The sequence below is a fragment of the Pseudonaja textilis genome, chromosome 2 (genome assembly GCF_049901715.1).
Source record: "Pseudonaja textilis isolate UNSWEBS1 chromosome 2, rPseTex1.2, whole genome shotgun sequence".
NCBI lineage: Eukaryota > Metazoa > Chordata > Lepidosauria > Squamata > Elapidae > Pseudonaja > Pseudonaja textilis.
In genome coordinates, this window is record NC_141991.1 from 230,442,354 (window position 1) to 230,460,440 (window position 18,087).

An 18,087-nucleotide genomic window follows, 5' to 3' on the forward strand; every position below is an offset into this window, starting at 1 on the left:
ACTAACCACACCACTGGTTTACAGAATATAATGGCTAAAATATAATTGGATCAGTAGTTGGATTCAATTTTTTTTTACTACTGGTTCTGTGGACATGGCTTGGTGGGCATGGCAGGGGAAGGTTACTGTAAAATCTCCAGTCAGGTGGTATTTGCCGGTTCTCTGAACTATTCAAAATTTCTACTACGCTTCTCCAGAACTAGTGAGAATCTGCTCTGAATTAGATAGTTTGTGCCTTTGTTTTGTGTAAACATAGAATTTTCTCAATTAATTCATTTATTTGTTAAACATATTTCTATGCCACCGGAATCAAAAAGATTCTTGGTGGCTTAATCAAGGTTTGCTATGTTAGGCTGGATAAATTTACACATTTTAAGTCCTGAGTTGTTTTAGTCATGATTTTCTGAGCAGACCAAATAATCTGGTTTATACATCATAATTAGCTAAAACCAAACATGATGAACTAACAGAAGTCCAGTTTTATATTCTCCATGCAACAATCTCAGTCCAACTCATCTCACAGGTTTGTTCTTGTGTGGAAAATAAAAGGAAGGACTATTAGGAACGTTTGCCATCTTGAGTAATTCATAAAGCAATACAGGCAGAATAGATATCTAATAAATAAAACAATATTTTTGAATATAGGTCTTTTCGCTATGAGAGAAAAAGGTAACCATTGACATGTGTAAAAGGTGTACCTGCAGAGACATCTTTCATGGGAAGCGAGACTGCATCCTTTAAATAGTCCTTGTGTTCTGACTCTAAATAGGCTGAAACTGGATCAAGATGATTGATCAGAAAAAGAACATTTTTCATGGGAAACCAAGAAACAAAATCCCACAGATATAGTCCATCCTGACTAGATGAAGGGGTTCCTGGGATCTGGTTGCCATGTTATAGGACTCCCCACTCCCCTTCAAGCCATTGGCCTTTTTGCTTTGACCGGTAGCTACCAGAGGGACCAGACCCCTCCGTTGTGCAGTTTTTTCCCCTTTTGTGTGAGTGGCAGTATTGTGGAAGACCAAATGGATGAGTCTTTTGTGAGATGGGTATTCTGATACCACAGTTTGCTTCCATTAAGGCTTAGCCTGCATAGCTTTGGGCTCAGGGAGAATGGCTTGCTTGGCCAGGATCAAGGGTAGAAGAAATGCTAGCTCCCCTCTAACCTCCTGGACAGGCTGATGCTGTGGCCAAATGTTTTCTCAGATGTTGCCAGACTAGCCACTTCAGGGTGACATGCAGTGATGATGCAGATTGCTGGAAAGGACCTATAGCCAGAGAACCTGGGTGAGGTGGGGAGAACGGGCCTGGTTTCCCCTGGATCAGTGATCAGAGCACAGGAAACAGCCAGCGGAGAGCTCCTTTTCCACTTGTGGCCAAGAAAGTAACCCATTATCAGCTCAATGCAGGGATGTAAAAGGATGAACTGCTTTTCAAAGTGACTTTTCTTCCACATCTAAGAATTTAGGTTAAACCAGAGCAAGTTAAAAGCAGAATGTTGTTTTTAAGAAGCAAAATGTGACACCTGCTTTAAAAAGTTATGTAATGGGTTTTCTTCTCAGTTTTCTGTGACTTTCTATCCCAAGATTTTTCCATTTCTTATCTCAAGATTTTTCTTTACTTCCAAAGGAAGATTTTAAGGACACCTGCTAAGCTAATACTGTTTTTGAATCCTAGTATAGTTTGTGTTTTAGCTGTAAATTACCAAGTTGTTTGGAGAAGCTGTGAATGTTTTAAGAAATTATACACTGTACTAGAGGAAGCTCAATTATTCTACCTCCTGAAAAACTACAAGTTGTTAAGGTGATCCATATCATATACTCTTCTAGGAGTTTTTACTCTGTATGATGTTGGATTAAAACTTTGGTAAGCAAACTTGATTTTCAAGGACAAAATCTGAATATTCTATTTTGTACTGCATGAGCAATAAAAGGATTTTTGCCTTAGGCTGAGATCAAGGGCCAATCCTACTGTTAGGCAGAGAAAGTACAGTTCTGCCTAATATACATAAATTTCTTAGGTACTGTATGCTAAAATCAATGTTATTCACTTTCATTGTTTTTCTTTTTGTTCCTTTTAATAGCTAAATTATTTAAGGGAAGTATGTGCTGTTAAGTTGTTACTTAAAATATGCACCAGTATTCCATAAAAATGACTTTCAGAGGGAGCTGTAAAGGTGGGCTTTTCTGCAGTGGGATTTGTGAACCTAGCTATTGGCATTTAAAAATGGTGGTTTGTAGTTTAATGTGTATAAGCCAAACCAACTATTGCTCAACTATGATGATGCAAATCAGGATAGATGAAATGTGTAGGTGGGTCAAAATGCTGGAACATTTAAATACTGGAACAGAGTGCAACTTGCAAGTAGGAAGTGATTTACTACGTGGGAGTTCAGAAAGTTTGTTTATGGGTGGGGTGGAAAAGGTATGATGATGCTTCCTTCTCACTTTTTAAAGCAATAGTTACAATCTAATGTAGAGATTTTCTCCAGCATTATTTATAGGGGTGGGATTTTACCAGTTTGCACCTATTCACTAGAACCGGTTGTTAACATTCTAAGCAGTTCAGAGAACTGGTTGTTAGAAGAAATTACTGGCCTAATCCTGTAAGGAAGGTAGGAAGGAAACATTCTGGTGTTGCTTACAGAAACTGCCTTTCTGTCCCTTATTATATTCTTGGCAGGACTAGACTTCCTGTCTCAGGAACATCTCTGGAGTTTTTTTCCCCTCCTTTGCTGGTACTTTGCTTATGTAGAGTGATCATTCAAAGTTACAATGGCACTGAAAAAAGTGACTTATGACCATTTTTCATACTTACGACTGTTGCAGCATCCCCACAGTCATGAGAGGCCAGGCAAGGAAATGCGTGCCTTGATGTGAGTGATATTGAGTTGGCCACGCCCAGCCAATAACATGACCACCAAGTCACGCCCACTAACTGAGCCACACCCACAGAACCAGTTGTTAAGAAATTTGAATCCCATCCCTGATTATTTATGATTGCAAAAGACCAAGAGGAGGATATTCCAACAGATCTGAACAATCAATATCAATTGTCCTCTATTTTTTTAAAACAATATTCAGAATCCATTTTCTGAAGAGATTGGACAAACATTTGTCTGAAATGGCACAGGGTATTGTGCTTCAGCAGGGGGTTGGACAAGAAAACCTCCAAGGTCCCTTCCAATTCTGTTATTCTGAAGAGGTGTTTTTTCTCCCTACCTGATACAACACTCCTATCCCTGTGAATATTTTATATGCTGTAACTGCACAAGCAATTTCAGAACTTCAGATTGTGCACTGTGAGCTGCAAACTATTAAAGGAACATCACCCGTAGCTTCAATAACTTGATATAATGTTTTCTGCTAGATATCCTAATTATAAAATTGTTTCTTCTGATCCTTGCCTGGTCATGAAGTGTGACCTTCATGTTTTTATTCACAGGGAAGAAAAATATCAACTGAAAACCAGATCACCATACTTATCTAACAGATACACAGGCCAACAAATAAAGTATCTGTCTCTCTTTTTCTTTCTCCCTCCATAGGTATAATTTGTCTGAAATGTATAGGGACAGGAGAAAAGAAAGGGAAGGGAGGGGGGAAGGGAAAAGGAAAGGAAATGTCTCTTTTTAAAAGCCTCTTTTTAAAAGCACCCACAATTAGTGCAGCAAGCAATTCCACTGATTTATTGTTCTGACTATCAGGAAATTTCTCCTTAGTTCTGGGTTGGTTTTGTCCTTGATTAGTTTCCAACCACTGCTTCTTGTCTTGCCTTCAGGTACTTTGGAGAATAGGTTGGCTCCCTCTTCTTTGTGGCAGCCCTCAAATATTGGAGAACTGCTATCATGTCATCCCCACTCCTTACTTCCCTCTGTGTAGATGTAATTCCATTAAGGACTACACATTGAATGTGGTTTGTCAGCCAGTTATGAATCCATCTGGTGGTGATGTTGTCTATCCCACATTTTTCCAGTTCACCAAGAAGTGGGTTGTGGTCTACTTTGTCAGACACCTTACTGAAATCCAAGTATGTTTCATCCACAGCATTTCACTGGTCTACTAATTTAGTTACTTTGTCAAAGAATGAAATAAGATTTGTTTGGCATGATCTGTTTTTGACAAACCCATATTGGCTTCTGGTTACAATTTTGCTTGCTTCTATGTGTTCTGTGACTTTATTATCTTTTCCAGGATCTTCTCAGGTATTGATGTCTGGCTGATTGGTCTGTTGTTTCCTGGATCTGTTTCCACCCCCCCCACCCCCCCTTTTTTTGAAGATGGAAACTACACCAGCTCTTTCCCAGTCCTCTGGCACTTTCCTGGTGCTTCAGAATCTTTGAAAGATATGGTTCAGTGGTTCTGAAATGACATCTGCCAGCTCCTCAGAACTCTGGGATATAATCTGTCAGGTCCTGGTGATTTCAACTTGTATAGATCTTGTCTTATCATTTTCTTGCCTATTTTAATTTGAATTCTTAGTCTGTCTTTTATAGTTCTGTTTTTGGTCCTTTTCCCTGTCCTTTCCCCTTTCCTTTCTTCTTTCCTTTTCCTTATAAAATAATTTCCCTAATGTAATACATTGGATTTTTCATTCCCTTCCTGTCTTCCTGGTTATATAAATTATAATAATTAACATTTTATATGTGGCAATTTCCTTGGTTTTTCCCTGTGGTGAAAAAAAAGCTGCTCAGAAATTGTAAACACATGCTAAAAATGAAGCACATATCTTGTACAATAAAAAGTCACCAGTAAGATAATGAGATGTGGCCTTTTGGCTGGGGAAGCCATAAGCAGCTCTTGTACTAAGAGTGGAGTTCTATTTTTTTATTATTCAGCTGTCAAATAAGCTTTGCCCTGAAGGAAGTTGATAAAAGCATCCTTAAACTGCTTTCAGTCTGGCCTCTGTTCATAATAGACAAACAATTTCATGCCTAGTTTCTGAAGCATGTAAGCAGCCGGCTTCCTTCATGATCATTTTCAATTGTTCTGGTTATTTAAAAAAAAACAATACCATGGCTCTATTTGAGACATAATTTAAATGCATAACATACCTATTTATTTCCTAGAACATCAAATAAAATATTCTGTATCTTTGGCATAAAGATGTTGCCTTGATAGTCCCTGTGCCTGGATTAACAATTTGACCTTGAGTATCTACAGAGTATGAGAAGAATATAAAGCAGATTTCTCTAGAGAAAAGTTTTAAGACCCTGCCTGGAATACCATGTTTTTAGTTATCATCTTTATAATATAAGCGGAAAATGGAAATATTCTGGAAAATAAAATTGGGATATATTTCTTTTTCTTCATTGATTTGAAGTGACAAAAGTGTGCTCACAGAAGTCATCAGAATTCCAAGCCAGAAACTGAGAAAGAATTATACAATCATTAAATATCATTTCACTAAATAAAAATTAAGACTATTGTTGATGCTATTGTTACTATTGCTATGGCTATACTTATTTGTATAGCAAGGTCTTTTGCTCCCAAAGTACATATAGTAAATAAGTAAGGAAGTTATGAGACAGGTCACATTAAATTGGCTACTATCAGTATGAAAGGTTTATTTCCTATAGAGATAGAACCAGGGGTGGCATATGACAGGGTTAACTACTGGTTCGGGATTTACGAGGCTCAGTGATTTATGATGTGCTTCCCTGCACGCTGCAAGCTGCGCACCTATAAATTGTCGCTGCCTGCACAGAAGCAGCCTTTGAAACAGCCCTCTTTTCCTGCTTTTTTAACTGCAGCTGTGCCTTGTTTGGCAGCTGAAGTTGAAAAATCAGGAAATAAAGATCAGGTAAGAACTCGGGTGGGCGGGCAGGCAAAAACATCAGCAGGCATAGAACCGGTTCTAGGTCTGCTGCTCTTCAGAGCTACCGGTTCTACAGAGGTGGACAGAACCGGTAGAAACCCACCCCTGGATGGAACTCAAACTCTACAACCAAAAGTGTTGGGATTGGATTCAATAATCTCAGCTACATGTTCTGTCCCATATCTACTAAGGTAACACTGTTATAAGTAATATTAACTATTCTGTAGCCTCATTCATACATTCACCTTCCATTATTGTTCTTCTTTGTCCAACAATATTGCTGTGTTGTCTAGTTAAGAAAGGTGTGAGCAACTTATTCCCAGACTTTTTGTACTTCCCTGTCAGACTTCAGAAATCACAATGTTGTGTGTCACCCGGAAATGCCAAGAAACAGTAATTTCCTGCTATTTTTGCAGATAAAAAATAAAAAGGGTGTATAAGTTGTGCCCCCCCAAATTCAAATATTTGAGTATGAATTAGTAGTATGAAATACGTAGTAAGTGAATAAAAAGTTGAAGAAATCTACGTATGAACCCTTCTCAGCTGTGGGGCTCACTCAATGACTTGACCAATTATCAATCTACCTCATAGAGTTCCTCTTGCTGGAATAACGTTAAAAGAGACCCTTTTTGAAAGTGCAGACATACAATCCATAACAAGCAAAAATCCAGTAGGCAGAGTGAAAAAATAAACCCAGTTTTCCCCAAATCTGACTCAACCAGAAATGTCTCATCACTACCCCACAAAATACACCCAAAATATCTTTCTTAAAAAGTTCAGTTTTCCCTCAGAGAGGCCAGAATGTGCCATATAAGGAACTGACTGAAACCTAGTATTAAAATAATAATTAATGTAACAATATGTCTATCCTTTGGACTAGTTTTTGGATTATATTCATTCTTTCCACATTTTTATTATTATTATTATTATTATTATTATTATTATTATTATTGTTGTTGTTGTTGTTATTGTTATTACCTTTATTGTCGGTGTACAACTTGTGTACAATGAGATTGGTTGAGTCTTCCTTCGTGCATCCCCCCAACACTACTCACAGTGAGGACAGAAGTCCCAAACCTAGTCCAAATCTTATTACACTATGTGACCTTGTTGCACAGCACGCCGACCCTGCAAGTCTGTCATACTTGACATGAAGTAATTTTCCATTCAGAAGTCTGACAGCCCACAGGTAGAAACTGTTCTTCAGCCTGTTGGTGCGGCTGGCTATGCTTCTATATCTCCTACCCAATGATAGGAGAGTGAAAATGTTCTGACTGGGATGTGATTCGTTTCTGAGAATTTTCCTCACTCTTCTAAGGCAGCGAGCCCGAGCGATGTCATTTAGTGGCATCAGGGAACAGCCCACAATGTTTTGTGCTGTGCTCACCACCCTCTGTAATGTCTTTCTGTCCACGGCTGTCAAGCCAGCATACATTAGATAACAACAGTAAATTTCAGAAGCAAATCCAATATACAGGTTCAGTTTTTCCTTAAAACAATTAAGTCCTGATTCTGATGCTAGTTTTTACTACCTGCTGCTAATAGGCTGTGATTTCCATATGCCTTTATCTCTTATTTCTAGTTCATAACATCATCAGAGTGATGTAGGTTCAAATACTTCCTAAATTGCTTTGTAACCATACATTGCACATGAATATGATTTTCTCAGTGGTAGTTTTTATCAGCGGGGCTGCTGTGATCTTTTCTCTCACCTTTTAAGCTTGCTTCTGATGTGTTCGAAAAATCAAACATCTGTAAACAGCATTTCCAGCTGTGTTTTAAAGAAAGCAAATATTGTATCTTGCCAATCCAGTGCTGATCAATGGATGACTCAGACCGAGCATGTTGAGCTATTCTAATAATTTTTTTCTTCCTTCTTGCTGCAGAAAGATTATGTGTTAAGATTTTCATTTGGAAACAACATCTTGTCTGTAACCTTAAATATTGCGTTTAAAGAATGGACGGATTATTTACTGACACACAAATAATTGGTCCATCTTTCTTGCTGTGCATCTTTTAAATTAACCAAGATAATTGTTTTAGATGGCTCTGTCTCACAGAGTTCTTGATGTAAAAATTAGTCAAACTATAGAATGGATTAATCCTGCTATTTGAAGTGAAAAGAGATGTTTATCTGAGTTTGTTGCACAGCCTCTCTCAGGCTGAAAACTACATTTGGGCTTTGAATAATATGGTGAAATTCATACTCCAAAAATATTTAGTATTTATTTGATTTGTCAATCTCTTACAAGATACAGGTATAAGAATAAATGTAGTTTTGAATACATGAGATAGATACTTATAAGAAAAAACAACAACAATAGGACAGGACAGTAGGCAGGATTGGTGCATTTATGCACGCCCCCTACAGGTCTCTTAGGAAGGGGGTGAGGTCAATAATAGACAGTCTAAGGTTAAAGTTTTTGGGGTTTGGGGAAAAAACCACAGACTCAGGTAGAGTATTCCAGATGTTGACCACTCTGTTGCTGAAGTCGTATTTCTGCAATCAAGTTTGGTGTGGCTTACCTTGAGTTTGTATCTATTGTATGCTCTTGTATTGTTATGATTAAAGCTGAAGTATTCATTTGCAGGTAGGACATTGCAATGTATGATTTTATATATTATATTTAGATCGGACCAGAGGCGGAGTAGTTCTAGGTTTTCTAGGTCTAGAGTTTCAAGTCTGGTGGCATAAGGTATTCTGCAATTGGTAGAGGAGCGGAGAACTCTTCTTGTGAAATATTTCTGGACTTTTTCAATTGTGTTAATATCAGATACATGATATGGGTCCCAGACTGATGAGCTGTATTCAAGTATAGGTCTAGCAAATGTTTTGTATGCTCTAGTTAGTAGTGTGATACCAGAGAAGAAGCTACATAGGATTAGATTAACAACTCCTAATGCCTTTTTGGCTATGTAGTTACAGCGGGCTCTAGCACTTAGATCATTTGAGATGAGTACTCCAAGGTCCTTGACAAAGTTTGGATCCTCAACAAGGTCTTGACTATTTGGCTTGTATTTTATTTTCTGATTTTTTTATGCCAATATGTAAAGCAGAGCATTTATTTGTTGAGATTTGAAGTTGCCATTTGATTGACCATTCTGATACATAGTCAAGGTCTTTTTGGAGGGTAATAGTATTGTTTGTGGTGTTGAATAGCTTTACATCATCAGTGAAGAGAACGCAGTTGCTCTTAATATGATCACAGAGGTCATTTATGTAGAGTATGAAGAGAGTTGGTCCTAAAACACTGCCTTGGGGGACACCACTGTTGACAGGTACAGAATTTGATAGGACACTCCCAATTTTGACCATTTGTTGTCTGTTTGACAGGAATGCTTCTATCCAGTTATGTAGGTGTCCAGAGATACCGTAAGACCTTAGTTTTTAGGAATAGTTTGTCATGTACCACTGAATCAAAGGCTTTACAGAAGTCTATGTAGATTATGTTTATTGTTTTGCCCTGATCGAGTTGTGTAGTCCATATGTTTTTGCAGTGTAAGAGTTGCAGATTACAGGATAGTTTTTTTCTGAATCCAAATTATTTATTAGAGAGTAGGTTGTTTGTCTCTAAGTGGAGGATAATGGATTGGTTAATAATTGATTCCATGACTTTACAGGTGACGCAGAATTAAGAGATTGGTCTGTAATTTTCAACTAGGCTGGGGTCTCCCTTTTTGAAGATGGGGATGACCGTGGCTTGTGACCATAGTTTTGGCAAGGAGCTGGTCCTGAAAGATTTTTTCAAAGATTATTCTTAGAGGTTCGGCTATGGCAGTGGGTAGCTTTTTTAAGAAGTAGGCACATATTCCATGCGGTCCAATAGATAGGGATGGTTTTAGATTGAGCAGTGCTTTTTCAACTGTAAAATCGATATGTATTAGATCATTGTGGTTGTCTGTGGTTTGACTATGAAGTACTGGGCTTGATCCATTGCTGTTTACAAATATTAATTATCCTCACTCATGTCTATGGAGATTATCAGTCATACAGCTCATGATTGTCCAATGTTTCGAAAAAGCACCTTTGAGATATCTTTATTAATCTCTTTCAGAAAGATAACAAGAAGGGACAGTAATTGAAACTGTTCAGTGCATCACTCTTGAATGAATATGTTGCATCAGACTTCATTCAGAGGAATGCAAGTGCAAGTGTGTTTTCCTTTGTGTCTGTGCATGCATGTGTGTATGTGTGTATCAGAGAGAGAGAGAGGGAGTCAGTACACGCTATGAGTGTCACCCGTATATAACTTTCAATGTTTAATTTAATTTGTTTAATTTATAAACAAAGTCTATTTTATGCTTAAGTCTTTCTGTTTATCAGTTGGAAAAGAATGTCCTCAGCTTTAAGGCCAAGTGTTTATACAAATGTCAAAAAATGTTTAAAGAACGTTGCAATCCTGTATCCATTTATTTGGGACCAAATCCCATTTACATTTGGAGTTCTAATTCATTTTAATTCTTTATGTTTCATGTTCCTACATAGTCTTGTGTTGCAGTTTTAGATCCTAATTGCATTCTCTTTTACCAAATAGATTTACCGTCCCTGGGGAATGTGTTTTACATATGTTTTACAAATTATAAATTACTAATACGGATTCAGAGAATTGGAACATAGTTCTAAGTATGCATTGTGATAAAGTTCACATAAAGGCACCATCTCAAATGGAAAACACTCACCTAATTTGTTTGGAGGATGTTGGTATGCTATCTCAAAAAGCTCTTGGTGCCAAGTTAATACAGCAGCCTTGTTTCATTTGGCTGATCCATTAGAAAATTCATGTTGCTTAGGATGATGGGAATGGTAGTTTAGCACCACTAAAAACACTTTGTTAGGAGAACCCTGGAGTTTAGCAACATGGCACCTTGAAAGGTTGTGTGGAAACTATAATAGTATATTTTCTTTGCATTAGGTGAAATTTGCTCCTGTTGGAACTTCTGCTGCTAAAATACCAGCCAGATCAGCAACTGCAACATCATGAGCAAGGATACAAACTCTCTGTCTGTCAGAAGTAAAAGTGTAAGTAAGTGGTTGTGTGAACCTCCCTTTGTCTTAATAGATTCAATCAGTTGTGTTTCTTCTTACTAGGTTTGTGCACTTGCGTCAATAACAGTGTTTAGACAGTTTTGATGAACATGTGCTCTGTCTTTCTATCAACAAGATATCTGCAAGAATGTTTCCCCCTCTTTCTCTTTCCCATTTTGGTTTCTGAATATGTATGGTTGCCTCCTTGTAGCTACAAACTATTTACGACAGCCAGCAATAATTAAAATGAATAGAATATTGCAGCAATTAAAAACAAAGGAACAGAGCTAGTTGCAGAAGTCTTGAACCTAGAAGTGATGTGAACATTTTTATAGTATATTTTTTTTCTTTTTGAATTTATCCTATCTGATATGTGTCTTCAAAAAATGAAACAAAAGCAAGGTAAATTAATCTAATTAGGAATACTGTATATTGTTAATTTACATTATTTTAAAATATGATTTGGCATAGCAACACATATTTTATCATGTTGTCATGTTTGGCAAAAGTATCACACCTCTAAGAAATTGCCAGTGCGATTATCATTGCCTTTAAATGCTAGTATCAGAAAATCCCATCACAGAATAAGTTTGCACTATTTTCTATTCAGTTTCAGAGTGTTACTCTAATAATCATGTTTGTTGTGGGAGCAAGACCTATGTAGTTTTAATTAATAATAACATAAATTATTATTAACTATGATTATTATTTTGGCAAATTGAGATGTCTTCCTTCCTTCCTTCCTTCTCTCCTTTTTTCCATTTCTTGGCTTAGAAGTGGTGTTGCAATTCTAGGATTTCATTCTCATGTCCCTTTTTTGATTTCATAGGATGTCACAGTCTATGCATTATCCATAAGGGAGAAAGTGTGTTTTGACTGAGAAGCAGCCAGAAAATTTACATACAAAAAAGCCACACCAAGTCTGTTGGTTCTGCTGTAATGTTCTTTTCTTTGCTAATGTTATGTGAAGACAACCATGAAAAATACTTTACAATTTAGCTTTTTCTCTCTCCTGCCCTTTAGACATGACACTACATAGCTCAGAAGAAGCAAGGACTTGAAAGTGTGTGCCTAGCTGATATGGCTTTGAGCCCAGAGTGCCACAGTGGTTAATGTGGATAGGTTGAACATTGCTGGTTTTGCACAATATGCTGATGCTTATAAGTGAAGTGTGCATGGTAATATTTGATGGTTGAAATGGGCTACTTAAATTATGTTGCAAAGCTATAGGAAGTTAGTATGTATAAAGGGGGGCAGAATTTTTGGGAGATCTGTTACAGCACAGTTTTTTGGGAAACTATAGGAGAGTTTTTCATTTCCGTCATAAGCCCCTCATCCTAGTGATGGGATTCAAAAACTTTTATTACTGGTTCTGTGGGCGTGGCTTGGTGGGCATGGCCATGTGACTGGGTGGGCGTGGCTTTTTTGCAGCCCCCACCCATTTTGGGGAGCTTCTTAGCCACGGAGAAGCCTCTGGGAGGGGCATTTTTGCTCCCCTAAGGCTCCTCTGGGGCTCTGGAAGGCAAAAAATGGAGGCGGGGGCTGAGCTCCTCCCTCCATTTTTTCCTTCCTGGGCCTCAGCATGGGGAACTTAACGACAGTGGATTATCGGGAGGGAAAAAAAGAAGGAAATACCTTAGGCAAATGTCAGGCAGGAGGGCGGGGTGAGAGAGCATCGGGAGGGAGGGCAACCCGGTGGGGGGTGGTGGCCAGCCAGAACTTACTACCGGTTCGGCGACCCACGCCAAATTCTTGCTACCGGTTCGCCCGATCCAGTGTGAACCAGCTTAATATCACCATTGCCTCATCCTTTTTGAAGGGGGAGATACATGTCACCCACCCTCAGCCCATCCATCCTTGCCACAAATGAAGTCTTTGACCTCTGTTTTCTGATTTTTGTCTGCTTCTAAAGTAGTGTTTCCATCTTGTGCCAGCTCAAATCACACCGACAATGACCTATGTTTGTGATGCATTTCGATTCCTTCCATTCCTCTTAGCTACTGCGTCTGCAGTAGGAACATCCCTTCCCTTCCCTGGCCACTGATTGATACTTTCTGCTGCCATTTATGGAGAGATAAAACATTGGGCTTTTGCTCTTTTGATCCCTCTGGTTTGTTGACAGAACAGGGCAAAGAAGGATGCAGATTTTTTTCTTTTTCTTTTAAAATGAGGCAAAACTACTATGTGTGTGTGTCTGTGTCTGTGTCTGCACGTATATGTGTATTATTTATTTATTTTATATCTGCTCTCCTCCACTTCTCTAATCTGGGAAGCTTACAGGTTATGAAAAGATAAGTAGAAAAACAAAAATTTTAAATTATGCAAAATTAAAAAAAACCAACAGACTCAGAACTTTTTCTTTCTGTTATAAGAGACTGGCAAAATAATGAAGTTTGGTGTTTTCTTTTTCTTTCTTTTTAATTGATCCAAGAGGGATAAAGAATCAGGGGAATCTACCAAACTGGAAGTCATGGTAAATTTAGGTTGAGCAGAACACCAAGCCACGACTGCAGCCAAAGCAAAGGAAGTGGTTGAAATCCAGAAAGGGATTTCTTAATTTGGCTTCATCTTTAGCTGAGGAAATGGGAAATGAACATTTAAAAGTGCAGAAAATCTCTTGTTGACTGCCATAATTATTCAGAGATCACATTGGTTTAATAACGATTTGAATTGGAAAGTTGTTATCCACCAGATGAGAACTGCAAGCTGTGGGGGTGCTTATTTTCTTTGAATTAAATACGTCACTCTCCAATTAAGCTGGGTTAATATCAAATAAAGGGAAGTTCACCTCAGATTTCCATGCAATAATCATTTGTCATCCAGGTTTAAGTATTTGTAAAGCTTCAGAAAGAGGTTTGGGCTTTGTGAAACCCCTCAAAAGGAAAAAAAAAAGTACAACTTGGGGAAAGGTGTAAAACAAATAAGAAATGCATTGGATTACTGAATTAGCATAGTACACAACCACTCTTTCACCCCCAGATTAGCCATCTTTTATCCTAATATTATTATATAGGTCAGGGGTTCCCAACCTGGGATGCTCGCACCCCCTGGGGGTGCGAGATGATATTCCAGGGGGTGTGAGAAAAGTCCAGGTAATTATATTAAGGAATAAAGTAACAATCTTTTTTTGATAAAATATCATTCAGAATTCACATAATTTATCCTTGAGCAAAATATAAATTTCAGGGGGTGCGAGGTTCGAGGGAAATTTCTTTAGGGGTGCGGGGTGAAAAAAAGGTTGGGAACCAGTGATATAGGTAGTCCTCAACTTAACGATCATAACTGAGCCCAAAATTAATGTTGCTAAGTGAGACATTTGTTAGGTGAGTTTTGCCCCATTTTACAACCTTTCTTGCCAGTTTTGTTAAGTGAATCACTGCAGTTGTTGAGTTAATAACATAGTTGTTGAGTGAATTTGGTTTCCTCATTGACTTTGCTCATCAGAAGGTTGCAAAAGGTGATCACGTGTCCCTGGGACACTGCAGCCATCATAAACATGAATCATTTGCTAAGCACCTGAATTTTAATCACATCACCATGGGGAGCCCGCAATGGTTGTAAGTGTAAAAAATGATCTGTCATTGGTATAGGACCATTGGATTTGACAGTGACCTGTTGTGTCTGAAAGGCAGAAGATCTGCTATGAAGACAGGCCTGTTGACAATATAGAAGCTATGTTAGCTAGACTATTCATTTTACTTAAAAATAATCTCCCTTTCTTTTATACATTCAGAGTGAGATAAATAGTAGGACAGAAGCATTGCTGGCTTTAAGCTTGGTGTGATATTTCCAGTACTTTTAAAATGGAAGGGAGCATGCAATTTTTAAAATATTATTGGTCTTTAAATAATTATAAATGGATCGAGAAAAAAATGTGCTTTAATTATAATTTCTAATTTCATTAGACTGGCCCTGAAAGAAGAAAAAAGCAAACCAACTTCAGATGTGATTTTAAAAAAATATCAGAGGAGAATTTTAATAAATTTTAATAAATTTTAAGAGCACGGAATGGAAATTTAATTGTTGTGCATGGTACAGATTTCTGTGTGAAATTACAATTTAATCTATGACTCACTCTCAAGGGATATATCCAAAACAACATACTGCCTAATTTTATCTTCCAACAATACAAATTTGACATTGATCAATTTTATATCAGAGATAGCTTAAATAGTACCATTATATGCCCTATAAAATCAATACATCCTGATTCAAATTTCTCTTTTGAAATGTAGCAGAAATATCCAGCAATAATTGCTTAAATCTGTGGCTTCAAAATAAAAGTTTAAATGCTTCTAATTATTTTCATATAATCAAATATGCCAAAATCCATAATTAGCTTCCAGTTCTAGCCATTAACTTACTAGCAGGGGTGGGATTCTACCAGTTCGCACCTATTCGCTAGAACCGGTTGTTAATATTCTAAGCAGTTTGGAGAACCGGTTGTTAGAAGAAATTACTGGCCTATTCCTGTAAGGAAGGCAGGAAGGAAACATTCTGGTGTTGCTTACAGAAACTGCCTCTCCATTAATCCTTATTACATTCTTGGCAGGACTAGACTTCCTGTTTCAGGAACTTCTCTGGAGTTTTTTTCCCCCTCCTTTGCTGGTACTTTGCTTGTGTGGAGTGACCATTCAAAGTTACAATGGCACTGAAAAAAGTGACTTATGATCATTTTTCACATTTACGACTGTTGCAGCATCCCCACAGTCATGAGAGGCCATGCGAGGAGATGCCATGCGAGTGATGTTGAGTTGGCCATGCCCAGCCAGTAACATGACCACCAAGCCATGTCCACCCAGTCACATGACCACCAAGCCATGCCCACCACCTAAGCCACTCCCACAGAACCGGTTGCTAAAAAAATTGAATCCCACTCCTCCTTACTAGTAATTGTCAGATGCAAAGAATCAGGACTACACATTCAGTTTCAGTTAACATTTATTGCTCATGGCTATACACAATAATTCAATTAACTAATGGTCAGCACTAAATTGGTGCCAGATAAGAGTTAATGGAATTCTATTGGGGGAAGGGTTTGGACTTGGGTCACTTGTGGTTATGTAATAACTCCCGACTGATTCCTCTCTTGACTCCACCTCCAGATTCTTCCTTTTCTTCTCCTACAGTAATTTTATCAATAATTGGCAATTGAAAATGTCAAAGTAGTTTAATTAAAATTGCCCAAACAGATAATTTCATATTTGTTCTCTTTTGGGGGGAGGGGTCTGGATGGACAAATCCCTGCAGTTTTCTTGGCAACTTTTCAGAAGTGATTTGCAACTGCCTATTTCTTAGGGCTGAGAGAGAGTGACTGGCCCAAGGTCATCCAGCTAGTTTTGTGCCTAAGAACTCATGTTCTACCAGTTTCTAGCCTGGTGCCTTAACCACTACACTAAATGGTTCCCATTTTCCCATTATTATTATAGAATTTACTGAATTTATTGATACTATGAGATTCTCTACTTTTGGTTTAATTCATATTGTTTCATTCATTTAAGTTCTTTTTCAAATATTATTCTCAGTGCAATTGGCATCATTCTAGGGACACAACTATCAGGAGATACCTGTGGACTGAAATCCAATTGAATAGTGTATTAATATACCCTGGGTTATATTTTCCTCTTTTGCCATATTACAAGATTTTATACTGTATAAATTAATGAGATTTAAATCAGTCACTGGTATAAGTCATCTGAAAAATTTAACTTCAGAATCAAATTCTTGGAAATGTTAACTTCATTAATCAATACAGAGTTTGCTAAAACTTGTAAAGTTTGCCCCAAATAAGTAACTCATTTAACATTTCAGTTTTTCAAATTAGGGCAATCACCAGAACCCTCATAGATTCAGACTATAAAATATTATAATCGTGAAAGAATCATGATCCTGAGTCTTTTTTATTGCTTACAATACTTAATAAGCAAATAAATCATTTATTTTATTCTCCACACAACTTTCCAATAAAAGCTTCTTCCTTTTAGTACATGTAAAAAAAATTTTTTTTACTGGTATGCACATCACTGCAAAATAATCAGATATTCTACATTTTCTGCTTTATTTTTTATTATTTTAATCAAACTCTTTTGATCAAAATACCACATTTCAACAATTGTAATTTATTTGATTATTCTTTGGGGTAGTGGAATCTGCAGAAAGTTAACTTTTACTGAGAATTTGTTCATTTTCCTGAACCTTGGACCTTAATTTACAAGTTGTTGTGTCTATTGTTTGCATTAGATGTTTGTTCTAAACTCTATAAAGTTAAAAAAAATTTTTCATAAACTTATTCTTATTATCTCTTATCTTATTCCACACACAGCACAGATCTTGATGAAAGGTTAATAGTAACATTTTGAATACACAAGTTTGTGCTAAAAGTTTTAAACCAAATAAGTTTCAATCTATATTTTGTCTTTCACTTTGTTTTCTTATCAAAAAGCATACAGATCTCATACAGGATATTTTTCCTAATTGCATAATTATTTTCAAATGTTTCATATAATAAATTCATGGATATTTCTCTTATCAATTTCTTCATAAAATTGTAATTTCTTCCTCAAGATGTAAAATCTGAGCAGTCATTTTTAAAAGTTTAGAAAGCATTTCCTTCAAATGTTGTGGCCACATTCTCTCAATATTTGTATTCTTCCAACATATGACACCAGAATGAGTTAAGAATAACAGACAGGAATGTTAAAAAAAATGCATGTGCTACATAGAAAAAAACCTTAACTGTATAGATCTGAATCAGGAGTGATAGACTATATATGCAACAGCCAGTAAATATTTTTACTCATCTATGACTTATACACAAATAAATCATAGACACAAGTTATTAAGCAAATTTTACTAAGTCCCAACAGCATGAGAAGGGACATGACGTTCATTCCTCATGAAATGAAACTTGCTGTGTGAATGCCAAGATACTGTTAAGAGAGGGCTTTATAGTTGACAAGCAATAAGCAAGCTGTCTGCTTATAGTTCCTTCATCTGACCTATCCTAGATGTATAAATTAAAAAAATGTACCTCACACATATGATAGTTTTCATACTGGGGATAAAAGACTTAGTAGAAAAGGCCCTGGGGTATGGGAAACTGTTTGGAAAACAGTGTTCTGAAAGCTAAATTCCTCTACAATGCAAACTTGCAAATTAAATCGATAGATGCTTCTGCTGAGATAGAAAGTATCAGGCTCTTTTGTCAACTGCCAAGTGATTAATCACCAAGCAGGAAACAGTCA

General features: G+C 37.1%; 1 protein-coding gene across 5 annotated transcripts in view; it reads left to right on the forward strand.

The window, feature by feature from the left end:
• PDE4D (phosphodiesterase 4D) overlaps positions 1–18,087 on the forward strand; it is a 697,708-nt gene that overhangs the window by 87,207 nt on the left and 592,414 nt on the right. For 3 of the 5 annotated variants that reach the window (XM_087927250.1, XM_087927251.1, XM_026716913.2), the window contains exon 2: positions 10,731–10,837. In XM_087927250.1, coding sequence (XP_087783376.1) covers positions 10,796–10,837 — 42 coding nt within the window. In that variant the 5' untranslated portion in view covers positions 10,731–10,795. Of the gene's footprint in view, positions 1–10,730; positions 10,842–18,087 lie in introns of all 5 variants that reach the window. The other 2 variants (XM_087927253.1, XM_087927252.1) reach the window with 1 other exon arrangement.